We start from the raw sequence: 13,851 nt of genomic DNA on the forward strand, positions 1-13,851 counted from the left end.
CGTCGTCTCCGCCGTCCGCATGACGCTCGGTCTCGCGATGATCACCGACGTGTCAGAGCTGGTGACCGATGTGTCAGCGCTGATCACCGACGTGTCAGAGCTGGTGACCGATGTGTCAGCGCTGATCATCGACGTGTCAGCGCTGATCACCGACGTGTCAGCGCTGATCACCGACGTGTCAGCGCGGTCGGCTGGCGACCCAGCCGAGTGCGAGCCGGCCGGCGGTGGCCGGCAGGTGGACACCAGGCCGGGCGGCGCCGACGCTGACCCAGCCGAGGGCGAGCCGGCTGGCGGTGGCCGGCGGGCGGGGGCCGGGCCGGGCGGCGGCGCCGACGCTGACCCAGCCGAGCGTGCAAACCTGGTGCTAGTCGCCCGCTGCTGGCGCTGACGTCACCGAACCGGCGCCGCGGCAAAAACGGCCATTCCGTCATAAAGAGCCCGAATGTGTCAGCTGTGTGCCATCACTCGGGACAGGCTGCCGGATGACGTGGCTGCGGCGCTTGGAAGGGGTGCTCCTTCTAATGGCCGCATTCCCTCCGTTTAGATGCGTCATAGTTTCGGAGTCACTGCTAAGAAAGCGTTGTTGACGTTGGAGAGGCAAGGGTGCTGCATGTTCTCTTCTTGCGGTCGGTGTGCTTTCTATGGCTATGTGCCAGCATAAAAGAATACTAGTAATGAGCTCCATCGGACAGAGACAAGGCCCTAACTACCTTTAGCTCCTTCGTGCCTTGAAATGGCACTCAGTAATCCTGACAGCTTTTCAGATCGTACATGCCGTTCCTAACAATGCTTCTCTCTACAAGCCCGCAACTTCACACATGGTCGTATTAGGTTCGTGCGGTAGGACGGATTTTTAAAACTGGCAGTGTTGGTCAGCTTTAAATCCATCACTAGCTGGAATGGCAGCAGAGTAGCTTTGCACAAAAGACAGGCACTGAATGCTGACAGTGGTGACCAGTCGGGTGCGGATCAGCGCCTGTCCCCCCCCCCCCCCCACTACAGCGTCTGCAGCCGCTGCCCTCGATGCCATGCTTATCTGCAGAAGTCCTCACCGTGCGACTGCTATCTCTAAATGGCTCCTAAATTGTCCACACCACTAATCCGACAAGCAATGTCAAAGTGGCATTCGCGCCGTTAGTGATGCTTTTTATGCATGGTTAGGCCCGGTGAGTAATGTCCCAATTACTCTAATCGTTATTGTATTGTTCTCGGCCCGTGTAATCTTTCGGCGACGTCCTTCAGGCGGTGTATCGCCCTTGTACGGGCAGCTCTAAAACGGGCCCTGATGGCGTCCGGCGGTTTCGGTGAGCAACAGATGCTGCCTGCTCGCGGCAGCGCGCCGGTCATCGGTGACGTCATCCTCAGCTGCCCGCCTCATTGGTGTGACGTCTGCAAGCTTCGTTTAGAGGAAATGTGCGCCATCTTTGCCGCTCAGAAGTCTGCACTCCGCCGTCAGAGGGACGTAAAACACACGCACGCTACTGGTGGATAGATCTGGTAGCGCTGCTGCTGCTGCACCCCGCCGTCAGAAGGACGTAAAACACACGCACGCCACTGGTGGATAGATCTGGTAGCGCCGCTGCTGCTGCACCCCGCTGTCGGAAGGACGTAAAACACACGCACATTACTGGTGGATAGATCTGGTAGCGCCGCTGCTGCTGCACCCCGCTGTCAGAGGGATGTAAGACACACGCACGCCACTGGTGGATAGATCTGGTAGCGCCGCTGCTGCTGCACCCCGCTGTCAGAGGGATGTAAAACACACGCACGTTACTGGTGGATAGATCTGGTAGCGCCGCTGCTGCTGCACCCCGCTGTCGGAAGGATGTAAAATACACGCACGTTACTGGTGGATGGATCTGGTAGCGCCGCTGCTGCTGCACCCCACTGTCAGAGGGATGTAAAACACACGCACGTTACCGGTGGATAGATCTGGCAGCGCCGCTGCTGCCAATCGTGCAGGATACGATTGTTTCTCCAAGTGACTCAGAGGGGCTGACCAGACAAAGTGAGGACTTTTTGCTCAGTTCCTGTATAATTTTCTTTTCACCCGATTTTGATTTGCGTCTTGAAACATTGATGGTGTTTTCCGCACGAGTGCGGAACATTCGTGAACAGCGCTGATGTGGAAAAAACCGACACGACGGTTTGCCAATACTGGGGGAAACACTGCATGTTCTTGATCCACTTATTTAGTCGTGCATACATATATATATATATATATATATATATATATATATATATATATATATATATATATATATTAACATAACGGAAGAGGCAAGCACCCCCGGCGATCGTCATGTGTGCACACCCACGATGAGGAGTTTGAACTTGGCTTACACTCTGGAAAAAGCAACGAGCTGATCTCGGGTTAACGGTCATGACAGATCCAAGTTTTATCCATCGCCTGGGCCTCCGCCCAGCTGTCAAAACTGGCTTCTGTAGCAAATTGTCCATGTTTTACAGACGTGTGAAACGTGCCAGGGTGAGCGATTGGCTGTCAGAGGATGATGACGTTGCCCATCAGGCATCTGACCTCGTCCCGCTGGCGCAGAGGCGGTCGTCAGTCGCTTGCCATCAGGCGTCATCAGGCAGTTATCAGTTGCAGGCACCCGGTCGTCAGTCAGTCAATCAGTTCAGTCAGTCAGTCAGTTCAGTCAGTCAGGTCAGTTGTCAGCGTTCAGTTGTCAGTCCCCAGCAATCAGTCATCCGTCGCCATGGTTAGCAGCAATCCATTATCGCCTCATTAGCAGCAAGATCTGCTTTTTGCTGTCAACAGTAGGTTATGAAGAGGTGACTGTCGCCGTCATCTTGGACCGGTCTCAGCTGAAAGCTCCGCCGGCTGGGAGTTGGTGGTGGTCAGCCGTCAGTGGGCATGTGCCAGACGTCCGTAGCCTTTGATTAGGAAGGCGCCAGATATCACTGACCGTGGATCGGTAGACGGCATTAGTCATTAGGCAATAGCCACTGGACAGGAGGCAGACGTGTCAAGTATCAGTGACCAGCTATCAGCCGGCAGGCACGCGTCGTCAGAAGGCGGTGGTCATCGGTCGGGAGGCAAACGTGCGCGGTTAGTCAGCATCAGGCAGTGGCAAGTTGGGATGCAGGCGCCTCGCGTCTTTCGTTGGTCGGCAGTCCTCAGTAGTCCGGCCAACCCTGACCGTCATGCTCAGACGGCCAGTAAACAAAAACAGTCTGCGGGTAGCGTTACAGGCTGCGCCTCGCCGGCCGGCTGCAGAGCGCTCCGGCCTTGGCCGCTATCTCTGGTGATCGCGGCCGCCTGGTGCTGGCGCTCCGCCGACGTGCAGCGGTCGCGGACGGTGGCGCTGGCCGAACCGTGTCGCTGTCCGCCGCCGCGCCTGCAGGGCAGCGCCCCTCGGTCCGCCCGGCGCGCCGCGCCTCGGGCGCCGTCCCTGGGGAGCCCGAGTGGCGGCCGACAGAGGGCGACGGCGCCGTCCCGACTGCCTGCGGAATGTCGGCGTTGGGCCCACGCCGGGGGCCACCTCCGGTCCCGAGGAGCCGCCGGCGGTCATGGGGGTCCGCCCCGCCATCGGTCCCAGGGGTCCGCCGCCGGTCCCGAGGATTCGCCGCCGGTCCGCCGGTGCAGAGGGTTCGCCGCCGGTCCAGAGGGTTTGCCGCCGGTCCAGAGGGTTCGCCGCCGATCACGAGGGTTCGCCGCCGGTTCCGAAGGACCGTCGGGACGGCCGCCGGTTGCGTGACCTCGCTAGATGAGCCCGGTCGAGGGCCGTCCGTCCCTGCCGGCCACATGCCGCCGGCCGCGTGGTCGACACCATGGGCTGAGTCGACCCCGCGTCACCGGTCGGTCGGCTGACGCGGCGGGTTGAACAGATACGCCGTCTGCTGAACATCCAGGGTCAGGACGCCGAGGTGGGCACGTGAAAGCATGTGGGCTATGAATTATAGCGCTATTGCTGAGGTTTAAAAATTCAGGCACGAAGACTTGTCGATCGTTTTTTGGGAGAGAGCTTTCCAAAAAGGCAATGCCCAGAAAACCGAAGCTCAAATGGAATTGGGAAGCCTTTTCACTTTTTTGGACAGGTTGTTACTTTTTTTAGAAACTCAGCATGAAATATTCTGTTTAGATAAAGGAGGCTGTGTGTGGTTACATGTGGTTACATCAGAATAAGATATCCGGTAGCAATATCTAGGCAAGTCACAAGATGACGTGCATTCATTAGAGATGCTCTAGTTAGGCTGGTAGTTATGCCGCGCAGATAATCAGGGTGTAAATACCGCGTTAGTGAGGTGATTGATGGTGGGAAATTACCACTCTAATTCTTCACAACTTCGTTAGAGTGGTTTCGTAACTTTGTATTTAGTTGGTATGTGCAGTGGCGTCTAATTTGCAGAATGAAATAGAACGTTATCCATTCAGGCCACCGGAAGCATTGCAGAGTAAAAGCTAGAGGAAAGGCTCGGGTCGACTCTGTGCAGCCCGAGCTGAGCTGGTCGGTTTGTCTGTCGCCTGCCGTCACGGCATGTCCCTCAGTTCTGGCACGACTCATCATAAATGGGACGAATTTCATCAGAATACAGTAAGGCGCTCTTACAGTACTCATTCTCCACCATGCGCACGTAAGGCGGTTGCATGCTTGTTTCCGGGCCCGCTATTTCGTGGCCACATTTCGATCGGGAAACAGCTGGGCCCTTTGAACTCAGGTCATTCAAACCAGCACTTATTCAATCACTGGTGCCATGGAGGTTTGTGGGCTTGCTTGCGTGACCGAAGGTGATTAGCGTTACGGTATGATTGATTTCGTTGCATGCTAGTGCTGTCGTTTGATATCTGTGCTGGGATAGTTCGCTTTGTACCCTTCTGTCGCTCCAACCCACGGCATCCCATTCGCCCGTGTTTCCCAGTTCGGTGCAGAATGTAACATGCAGTGAGGTCCACTTCTTGCGACAAGGAAAGGTAATGTAGTTCTTTGACATGCTTGCATCCATGTTAACAAACGGCAGAAAAAAGCTACACGTTTCACTGTTTGCAACACCCGGAGCTGTAAGTTACATCAGCGTAAACCATTGGAAAAACCTTTGTTTTTATTCCACATCCGAACATATTTGTTCAGTGCCACATGGTGTAAAAACATCCATGAAACAAAATGATGCTTAACACATAGTACAACGCAACTGAATATACTGTAACATGACACAAAAATAAGCAAAAGTTGTATTCTAAAGGACTGCTCACGTTTTTTTCTTCTTTTTTTTTTTTTTGCTTCGTTTTAAGCTTGTGCGCCGGACCACACATGGGCCTCCTTGCCACGTAAAGAACGGCCCGAGCCGGGTCCTGGCTCAGTGTCCACGGATTGGGACTGGGCCGAGTCCTGGCTCAATGTCCATGGATTCGGGCCGGGATGGGCCCTGGCTCAATGTCCATGGACTCGGGCCGGGTCGGATCCTGGCTCAATGTCCATGGATTCGGGCCGGGATGGACCCTGGCTCAATGTCCAAGGATTCGGGCCGGGTCGGGTTCTGGCTCAGTGTCCATGGACTCGGGCCGGGTCGGGTCCTGGCTCAGTGTCGATGGACTCGGGGCCGGGTCCTGGCTCAATGTCCATGGACTCGGGCCGGGTCGGGTCCTGGCTTAATGTCCATGGACTCGGGCCGGGTCGGGTCCTGGCTCAATGTCCATGGACCCGGGCCGGGTCGGGGTGATATGTTTGATGAGCCCGTGACGAGCACTGCTCTGAGGCTCGGCCTGCTGTTGTTGCTTGATGCCTGTGTAAATGTTTGTTGCGGTGATGGCGCCTGGCGTTGTGCTGCGCGCTGTGCCGCTGGCCGGACCGCCGGACATTGCACGGCCAGGGCTCACGACCGCAGCCTCACCCGATGACCCGGACCCTCTCCCGAGCCGCGTCATCGTGGCCTGCAGACGGCGCCGGCCGTCTGGGCTCCGGGACGTCACGCCCCCCCCCCCCCCCCCCCCGCCACTGCGGGGCGCGCCCCGGCGGCACCCACCGGTGCCAAAACAGGGCGCGCGGCCGCCGGCCTTGAATGGCAAACAGGCATATTCGTTTCGAGGCGTCGTCGTGCGTTATTGATGCCATTAAAGCGTCACGGATACGAATTCGCTTGCCTGGTGAGATAAACCTGCAGCAGTTAACCAGCCGGGGAGTCGACCGAGCTATGCAAGGTCGCGAGTCCGGGGCAACTAGTTCTGGTTCCGGTTCTTGTCCCGGTCTTATCTTGTTTTGGGATCTTATCCTGGCTTCTGTTAGGCCCTGACCTCGACCTCAGTGCCAGACCCAGTCTGGGTCGGATCTTGTGCCAGTTTCGTGCTGCTCCTGGTCCTGGTCACGGCTCCTTTCGGTCCTGATCCTAATCTTACTTTTGGGTCTGGTCTCAAACCTGGGCTGGGCCGGTTCCTGTTCCAGGGCAGACGGAGCCCGTGTCGTCACGGGATGGCTGTCCCCGAGGCCGCCTGATATTGATCACATCGGGAGCTGCGGGCGATCCTGGTCTGGCTGGTTTCTTATGACACGGACTACCTTTCAGGAGCGGTGGCTGTGGGTTGTGCGACCGACTGACCTTGGCCTGCGTTCCAGGAGCGGCGGCGGGTGAGCTGTGCGCCGCCAATAGCTCGTGCTGCTCCCTGCCGTGGGAGCACGGCATACGGCATGTCGTGCAGGACGAGTTCCGCAAGATGCTGCTGGAGAACACGGAACATCTGAAGCGGCTACTGCAGGAGCAGGCCATCGCCGTACAAGGTGAGTCGAACGTCCACAGTGTGAAGCAAGTCACTGACGGCCTCAATCGAAGGTCGCAAGACACACTGGCAGCCGAGGAGAACGACGGTGACTGTTCTCAGTAGGCAACGGGTGCATAGCTAACGGGTTCGGATTGACGTCTTGTTCGAAGTTGCTGATGGAGGAGAGCTTTGGCAGGCTTGTGACAAGACGGTGCGAAGATAGATAGGGAAGTGACGATATCATTTTGTAGATTAGCTTCGTGCATAATGTCATTTACCCCAGCGTATCATTTAACGTCTTAGAGTAGCATATTCCTTCAGTTAGTGGTTCCCGATCCCTCAGGCAGTGGTCCCAATGTTCTCCTATCAGTGGTCCCCATGTCCTCCCATCAGTGGTCTTCACCTCATGTCGTCAGTAGTACCCACGTCCTTCCTGCGTGTATTTTCAGTGCACATTTCCTGCAGACACAGTGCAGTCCGTGTATTGAAATATCCAGAGCTATCTGTTGCACGTCGAGTTGGCGAGATCGGACGCATTGGTTCCGGAGAAAGATAGGGGAAGATCGAGGAACTCGTGCGTGGTTAGATGCCCTGACAATGCCGGGATATGCGAATGTCACGGTGACGTGCGTGTTCGCTGGTTTGGAAATAAATCAACAGCTTTGCGCGAAACAAATGAAAATTGGACAACTTGTTCACAGCTTCAGGCGTTTCGAAATATCCACTGGGTGATGAGCGTCTGTCGTGGACGGCACTGGTCAGTGATCAGTGCCCAATCACCGGCGACAAGCTAATCTCGCGGGACCTCTGCGCTGCACCTGTCGTTCTCAGGCGCATCTCTGCAGGAAACACATTTCTATCCGTCGAGGATGTCTATGTCGGATCGTGAACAAATCATGGTGGCGAAAAGCTACCCCGAGAGTTTCAGTTGATACGTTATCTCTGAAATAAACCGTCAGCAAAAATTGTGAACGATCTTTCAGTCATCAATTAGCTGTCCAAACAGAAAAGCATTGGCATCTGGTTGACAAAGGCACAAGTTGGTCAATGGGGACTATTTTCAAGATTTCCGTGAGGCCTTTTGAGTGATATTCGAGGAAGAAGCAAAGCACCCTAGGCTTTTTTATGCGGATATCATCAGATTATTATCATATTTTTCCTTTAAAAAATTGGTATGGAAAAGGAGTGCGACAATAACAATAGTCACATGAGCCGACTCATGTTGACATCAAATTGTTAAGATTGCTGCTTGATGCTCTATCCTGTTTTGTTTCGGTCTCCTGGTAGTCGCAGGAGTATGACACACCGTCCATGGAACTCGCCTCGTTTGATTTTTTTTTTTGTATTTGTGAGTCTAGCTGTTTAACGACGCACTGAGTCATCGACGTACCGCAGACAGACAGTGAAACAGACTGACTATGCTGCTGCGAAGCTTGAAGTGCACCTGGACGCCGGGCTGCATGGCATAGCCTCGCTGTTTATGACTGCGCCACCCGAAAGCTGGTCCTTGTTTATCACGCGCTAGCATAGATTGTTGTTTTGACCGAAATCGCCCCGAACTGTTGACGTTTCTTGTTACCTCTTTTTATCTTTTTGCCACCACAATCGGCCTTTGGTAAAATATCAACTGGTGATTCCCCTGGGCGATTCATCAATGGGATGTCGCCTGATAGAGTCATACGAAGGTTTGATCTAACATTGCATTATGTGATTTGACAAAAGCTGCTTGATCAAATTTAATGAACTCTCCGACCTCTGACATGATATGGGGCTTGTCGAGACTCAAGCTCGAAGTATAGGTAAGACAAACTTTTATGAATGCTTGCACCGGTGGAAGAGGTGTGACACTGTTTACTTGGAAGTTACCATAATTCGGTAAAAAATCACAATTCTCAGGAGCATTAGCCCTAGCATGACAAGGAGCTTGGGAGTTGTTTTCGGTAATCTCTCGTGAATCGCTTAAAAGTGTATGGTCCGCAGGTAAGTCAGAATGCTTGGACGCAAGCGCTCAGTAAAAATTGTGGTGACACTACCTGTGGCGGATCCTTTCTTTTTCGAGGTCATCCAAATCGCTGTTTTGCAGTGAAGATCAGATAAGGCACGTTTGTCGTGGAATGTGTATTGTTAACACTGGTCACTGTCATGTACCGATTTATCCATTGTGTACAATCAGATTAAGTCAGGTGACCCAAAATCAAGCCAGGCTAAATGTGCCAAATTGAAAATTAGTTAGGGAATTTTGCTTAGCTTAGCATGCTGTTATATATATTTATATATATATATATATATATATATATATATATATATATATATATATGACATAATATCTGGTAATTATGTGTTTCTTCGATTATAACTCCAGGTCTCGCACCAATCGTGTGCCGTCTCCGAAAAAAACAAAGTGTGTCTATATTCTGCGACGTTCTTTTAGTTTTACTAACATCATTAGACATAGGCGCAGTGAAAACAATACGAGGAAAGCAGTTACAAGGTACATTCGACTTGCGTCGGTCCAGGATAATATTTCAAGAGCTTGTAGGGAGTTAGGACAATTGAATTTCAAATTATATACATCCACGAACACTGCATGAGTGGCACCTCTGATATGGGAGGTTACCACATCACACCCGGTGCCATAGGCTGACCATCACACGATGAGGGCGTACCCCTCATACTTATTTATATTTTGATGGGAGGATTTTTGTCTCTCATGTACACGGCTTCAAGTGCCTTGAGTTTCCACTGCTGTGAACACTGGGCTAAGACAGCGGTGATGCCTATCATCACTTCTCTCGTGAGCCCAGCGTTGTGACTTCTATGAATGTGCCGCTTTTGCGCACCGTTGCGGAGTATCTTGAAGAGGCATTGGCATGCGTCGTGACAGGGAAGGTGTCGTGTTACCAATGCATATCGAATTTGATCGGCGCGCGCATTCATATAACAGGCCATGAAACTTGTGCCATGAAATTATATATATATATATATATATATATATATATATATATATATATATATATATATATGATGGACTCCTCCACATCTGCTGCAGGTCGACAGGCGTTATCCAGCTTTGTTTTGCTCGTTATTATGCCATGTTTATCTCTCCAGTGAGGCGGGGCTATGCATATGGGGCTTGGCGAGCATGACCCAGTTCGACACGTCGCAGTCACCGCCCACTGATGTCATTCTATTGGTGTATGACTCGGTATACTCCGGGCTATACCACCACCCCTCCCCCTTCCTTACCTGACACGAAAAGCGCAGAGTTTAGGGACAGAAGTATAGTTTGAATTCGCCACTGGGCTCTAATCTTGTTCAACTGACCTAGCTCGACAAATCGAACGCACGCCGTTCACGCTGTTCACGCACGGCGTTCGGTTGCAAGCTGTTCAATGGCATGAGTCTGGTTTCTTTTACGGGAACTATTCGATGTCACTTTTCACCTGGCCCTCGTGAGCTCGTCAGCCATTGCATGGTGCTCAATAGCTGGGAGCTTGCGAGCCCACGCGATGCTCGGCAGCCTGTGAGGCCGCCTCCTCCGACCTCCCTCGGCGCAAGTGAGAAAAACGCCGTCTGGTGCCGACTAACAAAGAGTGGCGCCGGAGTAAAGACTGGAGGTGAGAACCGCGGGGGTCCAGAGGTTCAAGGTGTCTAGAGTATACACCCAGGCCGCGCTGATGGTAAATTATCGGAATCTGGAGAGAGTCAAGACCTGAGCCCCGGGACCTCCAGCCCTGGTGCCGGGGTTGACAGAGAGGCCTGCAGGTTAAAGCGTGGTTGTTTAATGGAACCGTTGGCTGAGTGCCGTCCGAGATGTTATGCTGAGCGCGGTGCCAGACTTGGAGAGGCCCTTCACCCGGCCTCGGACAGGTCGTCGCGTTTCACGAGCTCAGTTGGCAGTGATGCCGACTTCCACGTAGGAACCGAGCCTTTGATTCCCCGCAAAGCCTACGACGGTCACTGGGCGCTAAGGGGACCCCGTCGGCGTCCGCCGCCGCTCCACGAGCGAGCTGTCCGTCGACCGACGACAGGCACCCTGGAAAAAAGAGAGGCGTCCCACTGGAATGCACTGTGTAATGACGCCCACAGTCAACCAAATGAGGTGTTTTTTGGAAGTGCCTCTTTACCATAGGAATATCCGTGGAATAGATCAAATCGAGCGTCGTCTGGCCGTGGTTGCGTGGCTCCCCTCTCAGCTATCAAGTGCGACACGCTGCGGTTACCATGGTAACAGAGGCGGCGTCTGCCTCTGGCGCAGTACGCTGTGCCTGCTGTCGCTCGAGCCGGCACCGGCCGCTGTTTACTGCTGGCCTGATACGGTGTGTACGTTGACGTCAGCCTACCCGGCGCCGCCTCCTCTCGAGCCCCGCACAGCACGCCAGCACGGCCCTCCGTCAGAGCCGGTCCAGTTCAGGCCGGCGGCACCGCCAGTGCGTCAGATAAGGCGAGGGCATGACGAGGGCAAAAACTCTCATTAGCTGAACGGGGCAGTGATGGCGACGACACGATACCGGTGCGCTCCTGGCGCCATCTGAGGCGCCGGTTGACCGGCCAGCAGCCGGCGCCGTACGGCACGCCGCCGCTCACCGCAGCGCTCCGGCGGACAGGGCAAGCCAGTTCCCGCGCTAGAAAAAACGACCTGTTAAGGTCATGTAAAGAAGATCAGCTTGCAATGCGCTGAGCAGGACTGCCTGTCGTTGCGGATAGGACCTCGGACGACGCAAGCGGACCCTCTCATGGTGCGGACGACCCCGCGGTTCTCATGATGTCGACGGGATTTCCTAATGATGCAGACAGCAGCTCCTAATGGTGCAAACATGGCGTCTTCTGCTGGTACAGATAGGGCGTTCTGCTGTTGTCGGGCGGCCTGCGCGGGGGTCGACGGGCTGTTCCGTCCGCCTTTCAAGCCCGCCGAACCGACCTACAGTGCCCGGGCTCCGCTCCGCCTTCCTTCGTTCCGATTGTTTGCCGTGCCGGACGTGCGGAAGAGCGTGCGGGGAGGAGGGAGCGCACCGCCTCCATGTTCCGGCTCGGCCCCGGCCGCCCAGGTGGCCGATTGGCGGGCGGGCGGCTGGCGCGCTCACACGCCGTGACCGCACACGACGTGCCGCGTTGTGCCCGACGGCGCGGCGGCGCTCGGCGGCGCAGTATCAGCCGTCTCTCCGGGCGCGTCGGCCGCCAGCTGCCCACTATCGGGTAACTTTCTGCCTGCCGAAAAGGAATGTGATCACAGCGCTGAATAGAGCCGCACACAAAGCGGTGGGTTGTGTGGAATATGGAGATGGTGACAGGAAAGGATTAAGCCTTCTCAAAACGGCTCGTTTGAATGAATGGAAACCGCTGAGAGCGCGCGGCAGCTCTCACAGAAATGCGATTACAGGGATACGACTGCATTTGTCACTGCCATATGTAACGGACGCTATCAGCATGACTCCCCGATATGTGGAAAAGAGTACGGGGTGAGCGCTGAGTTCAAAACGTTATGAAAGTTATCATATCACAATGTAAGTGGGCACGTAGAACTGTTCACGCCCTCCTGCACATCTGGAAGCAAATCAGTGGACCTCGTGCTGTCGGCTGTTACCGCTGGCTCATGCGGTTCCGATGCGCCGCTGACAGCGGCCATGTTTGAGCGCGACTCCTGGTCAGCTGGTGAGCAGCTGGTGAACGGCTGGTGTCGCGCTCGTCAGCTGGTGACTCCTCCCTCAGATGCGCGCCGTTGGCCGATAGGGCACGGCCACGGGAAAGGGGTACATGTGGGGGTAGATGCTCTATCGCGCCTTTGTCTCGCACGATGAACATCGACAATATTTTGCTTCCCTTCGGACTGGGGCTGGGCGATAATGCTATGCATTCGATCAGTGGATTTCATATTCAGGCAATACCAACAGCGGCTCCCCGGAGCCCGTATTATGCCTGGCGCAGTGTGTCAACACGGCCTGATGGAGGGCCTCTGAGTGGGTCCGTGTAGCGGGCGCGGCCCCCGCCGCTGTCGGTGCCGGGCTGGGACGGCGGACGCCGCTGATCAATGCCACATTGTGTCGCGGCCGACGCAGCCGTCCCAGCTGGCCCCCGCTAAGGGGCCGATGGCGTGCCGCTAAACGCCCGCCGGTCAGTGGCAGGTAACTGAGCCGCTGCCGAGCGCACGCGCGGGCTCCTCCCACGGCACTGGCCGCTCACCCCAGTCTCACGGGCGCGTCGAACTGAGCAGAAGACCAGGCGTGTAATATGGATGCTCTGAATTCGCTAATAGATGGAGAGCCGTTCTCGCTTGACTCCGTGGTGCTGTTGGACCAACGCCTCCCCGGTACTGAGCAAACACAATCGAGGATCTTGGAAATGCACTCGGATCCGGATCTTGAGTAAGGGTCCAAGATCTTCTAGCATTCAAGTTTCATTGTAAAATTGTCTTAAGGGATTCTTGGAAGCTTTGGAATCCGGAACAATTTTTACCGGCATGTCCTCCAGGATCCACAACACTTGTCATAAGTTTGGCAATCTCTGTGATAATCTTTGCGATACCTCCCCCGACGTCGAGCTTTTAAAGCCCTGAACCTAGTGGTTAGGACTAGTGTCCATAAACTGACGTCAGAAGGCTGGACTTTTCCATGGCAGACAGTTGGGTCATATGGCCGTTTGATGTAGGACAGGTCTGAAGAGCATAAATGGGGTCATCTTTCCTCATCAACTAGATGGTCTTTTGGAATCCGCCAACATTCTTTTTTCAAGGATCCTGGTTTATTTGGAAGTGCTGTTACGCATGGCCTGAGGGAATCGACCTCACCTGTGCGCGGGTAGGCGGTGACCTTGTCAGGCTCTGGGGCTTGGGCGGCACTACCTATGAGGTAAAGGGAAACCTTCCGAGCATCTTGAAGGCTATGGTGTAAATTTTAAACCAATCTCTAGATCCACTTTTGATTTGTCTAAACTACCTGGGATGCCCAGCGATGTCCAGGTAGTGAAGGACGGCATATCGCAAAGGAACGATTTGAGATAGTTGTATTCAGTTTTATGATCAAGAACTGGGCTGATTTGTGTCATGGGTATTTGTATGTGTACCTCCACTTAATAGTGAAACACGTTCCAACGAAACTGCCGGTCGCGTATAATTTACCGAGGCCATAAGGTGAACACAG

At 54.4% G+C, this 13,851-nt stretch overlaps 1 protein-coding gene across 1 annotated transcript in view; it reads left to right on the plus strand.

Moving 5' to 3' along the window:
- Positions 1-9,018, plus strand: part of LOC119097140 (uncharacterized) — a 46,022-nt gene extending 37,004 nt beyond the window's left edge. Inside the window, exon 2 of the mRNA XM_037220196.1 lies at positions 6,573-9,018. Within this exon, the coding sequence (XP_037076091.1) occupies positions 6,573-6,838 (266 nt within the window). The 3' untranslated portion in view covers positions 6,839-9,018. The remainder of the gene's footprint in view (positions 1-6,572) is intronic.
- The last annotated feature ends 4,833 nt before the right edge of the window (positions 9,019-13,851 follow it).

Source organism: Pollicipes pollicipes, unplaced genomic scaffold (assembly GCF_011947565.3).
Source record: "Pollicipes pollicipes isolate AB1234 unplaced genomic scaffold, Ppol_2.1 Scaffold_4295;HRSCAF=5057_pilon_pilon_pilon, whole genome shotgun sequence".
In the NCBI taxonomy this organism is placed as follows: domain Eukaryota; kingdom Metazoa; phylum Arthropoda; class Thecostraca; order Pollicipedomorpha; family Pollicipedidae; genus Pollicipes; species Pollicipes pollicipes.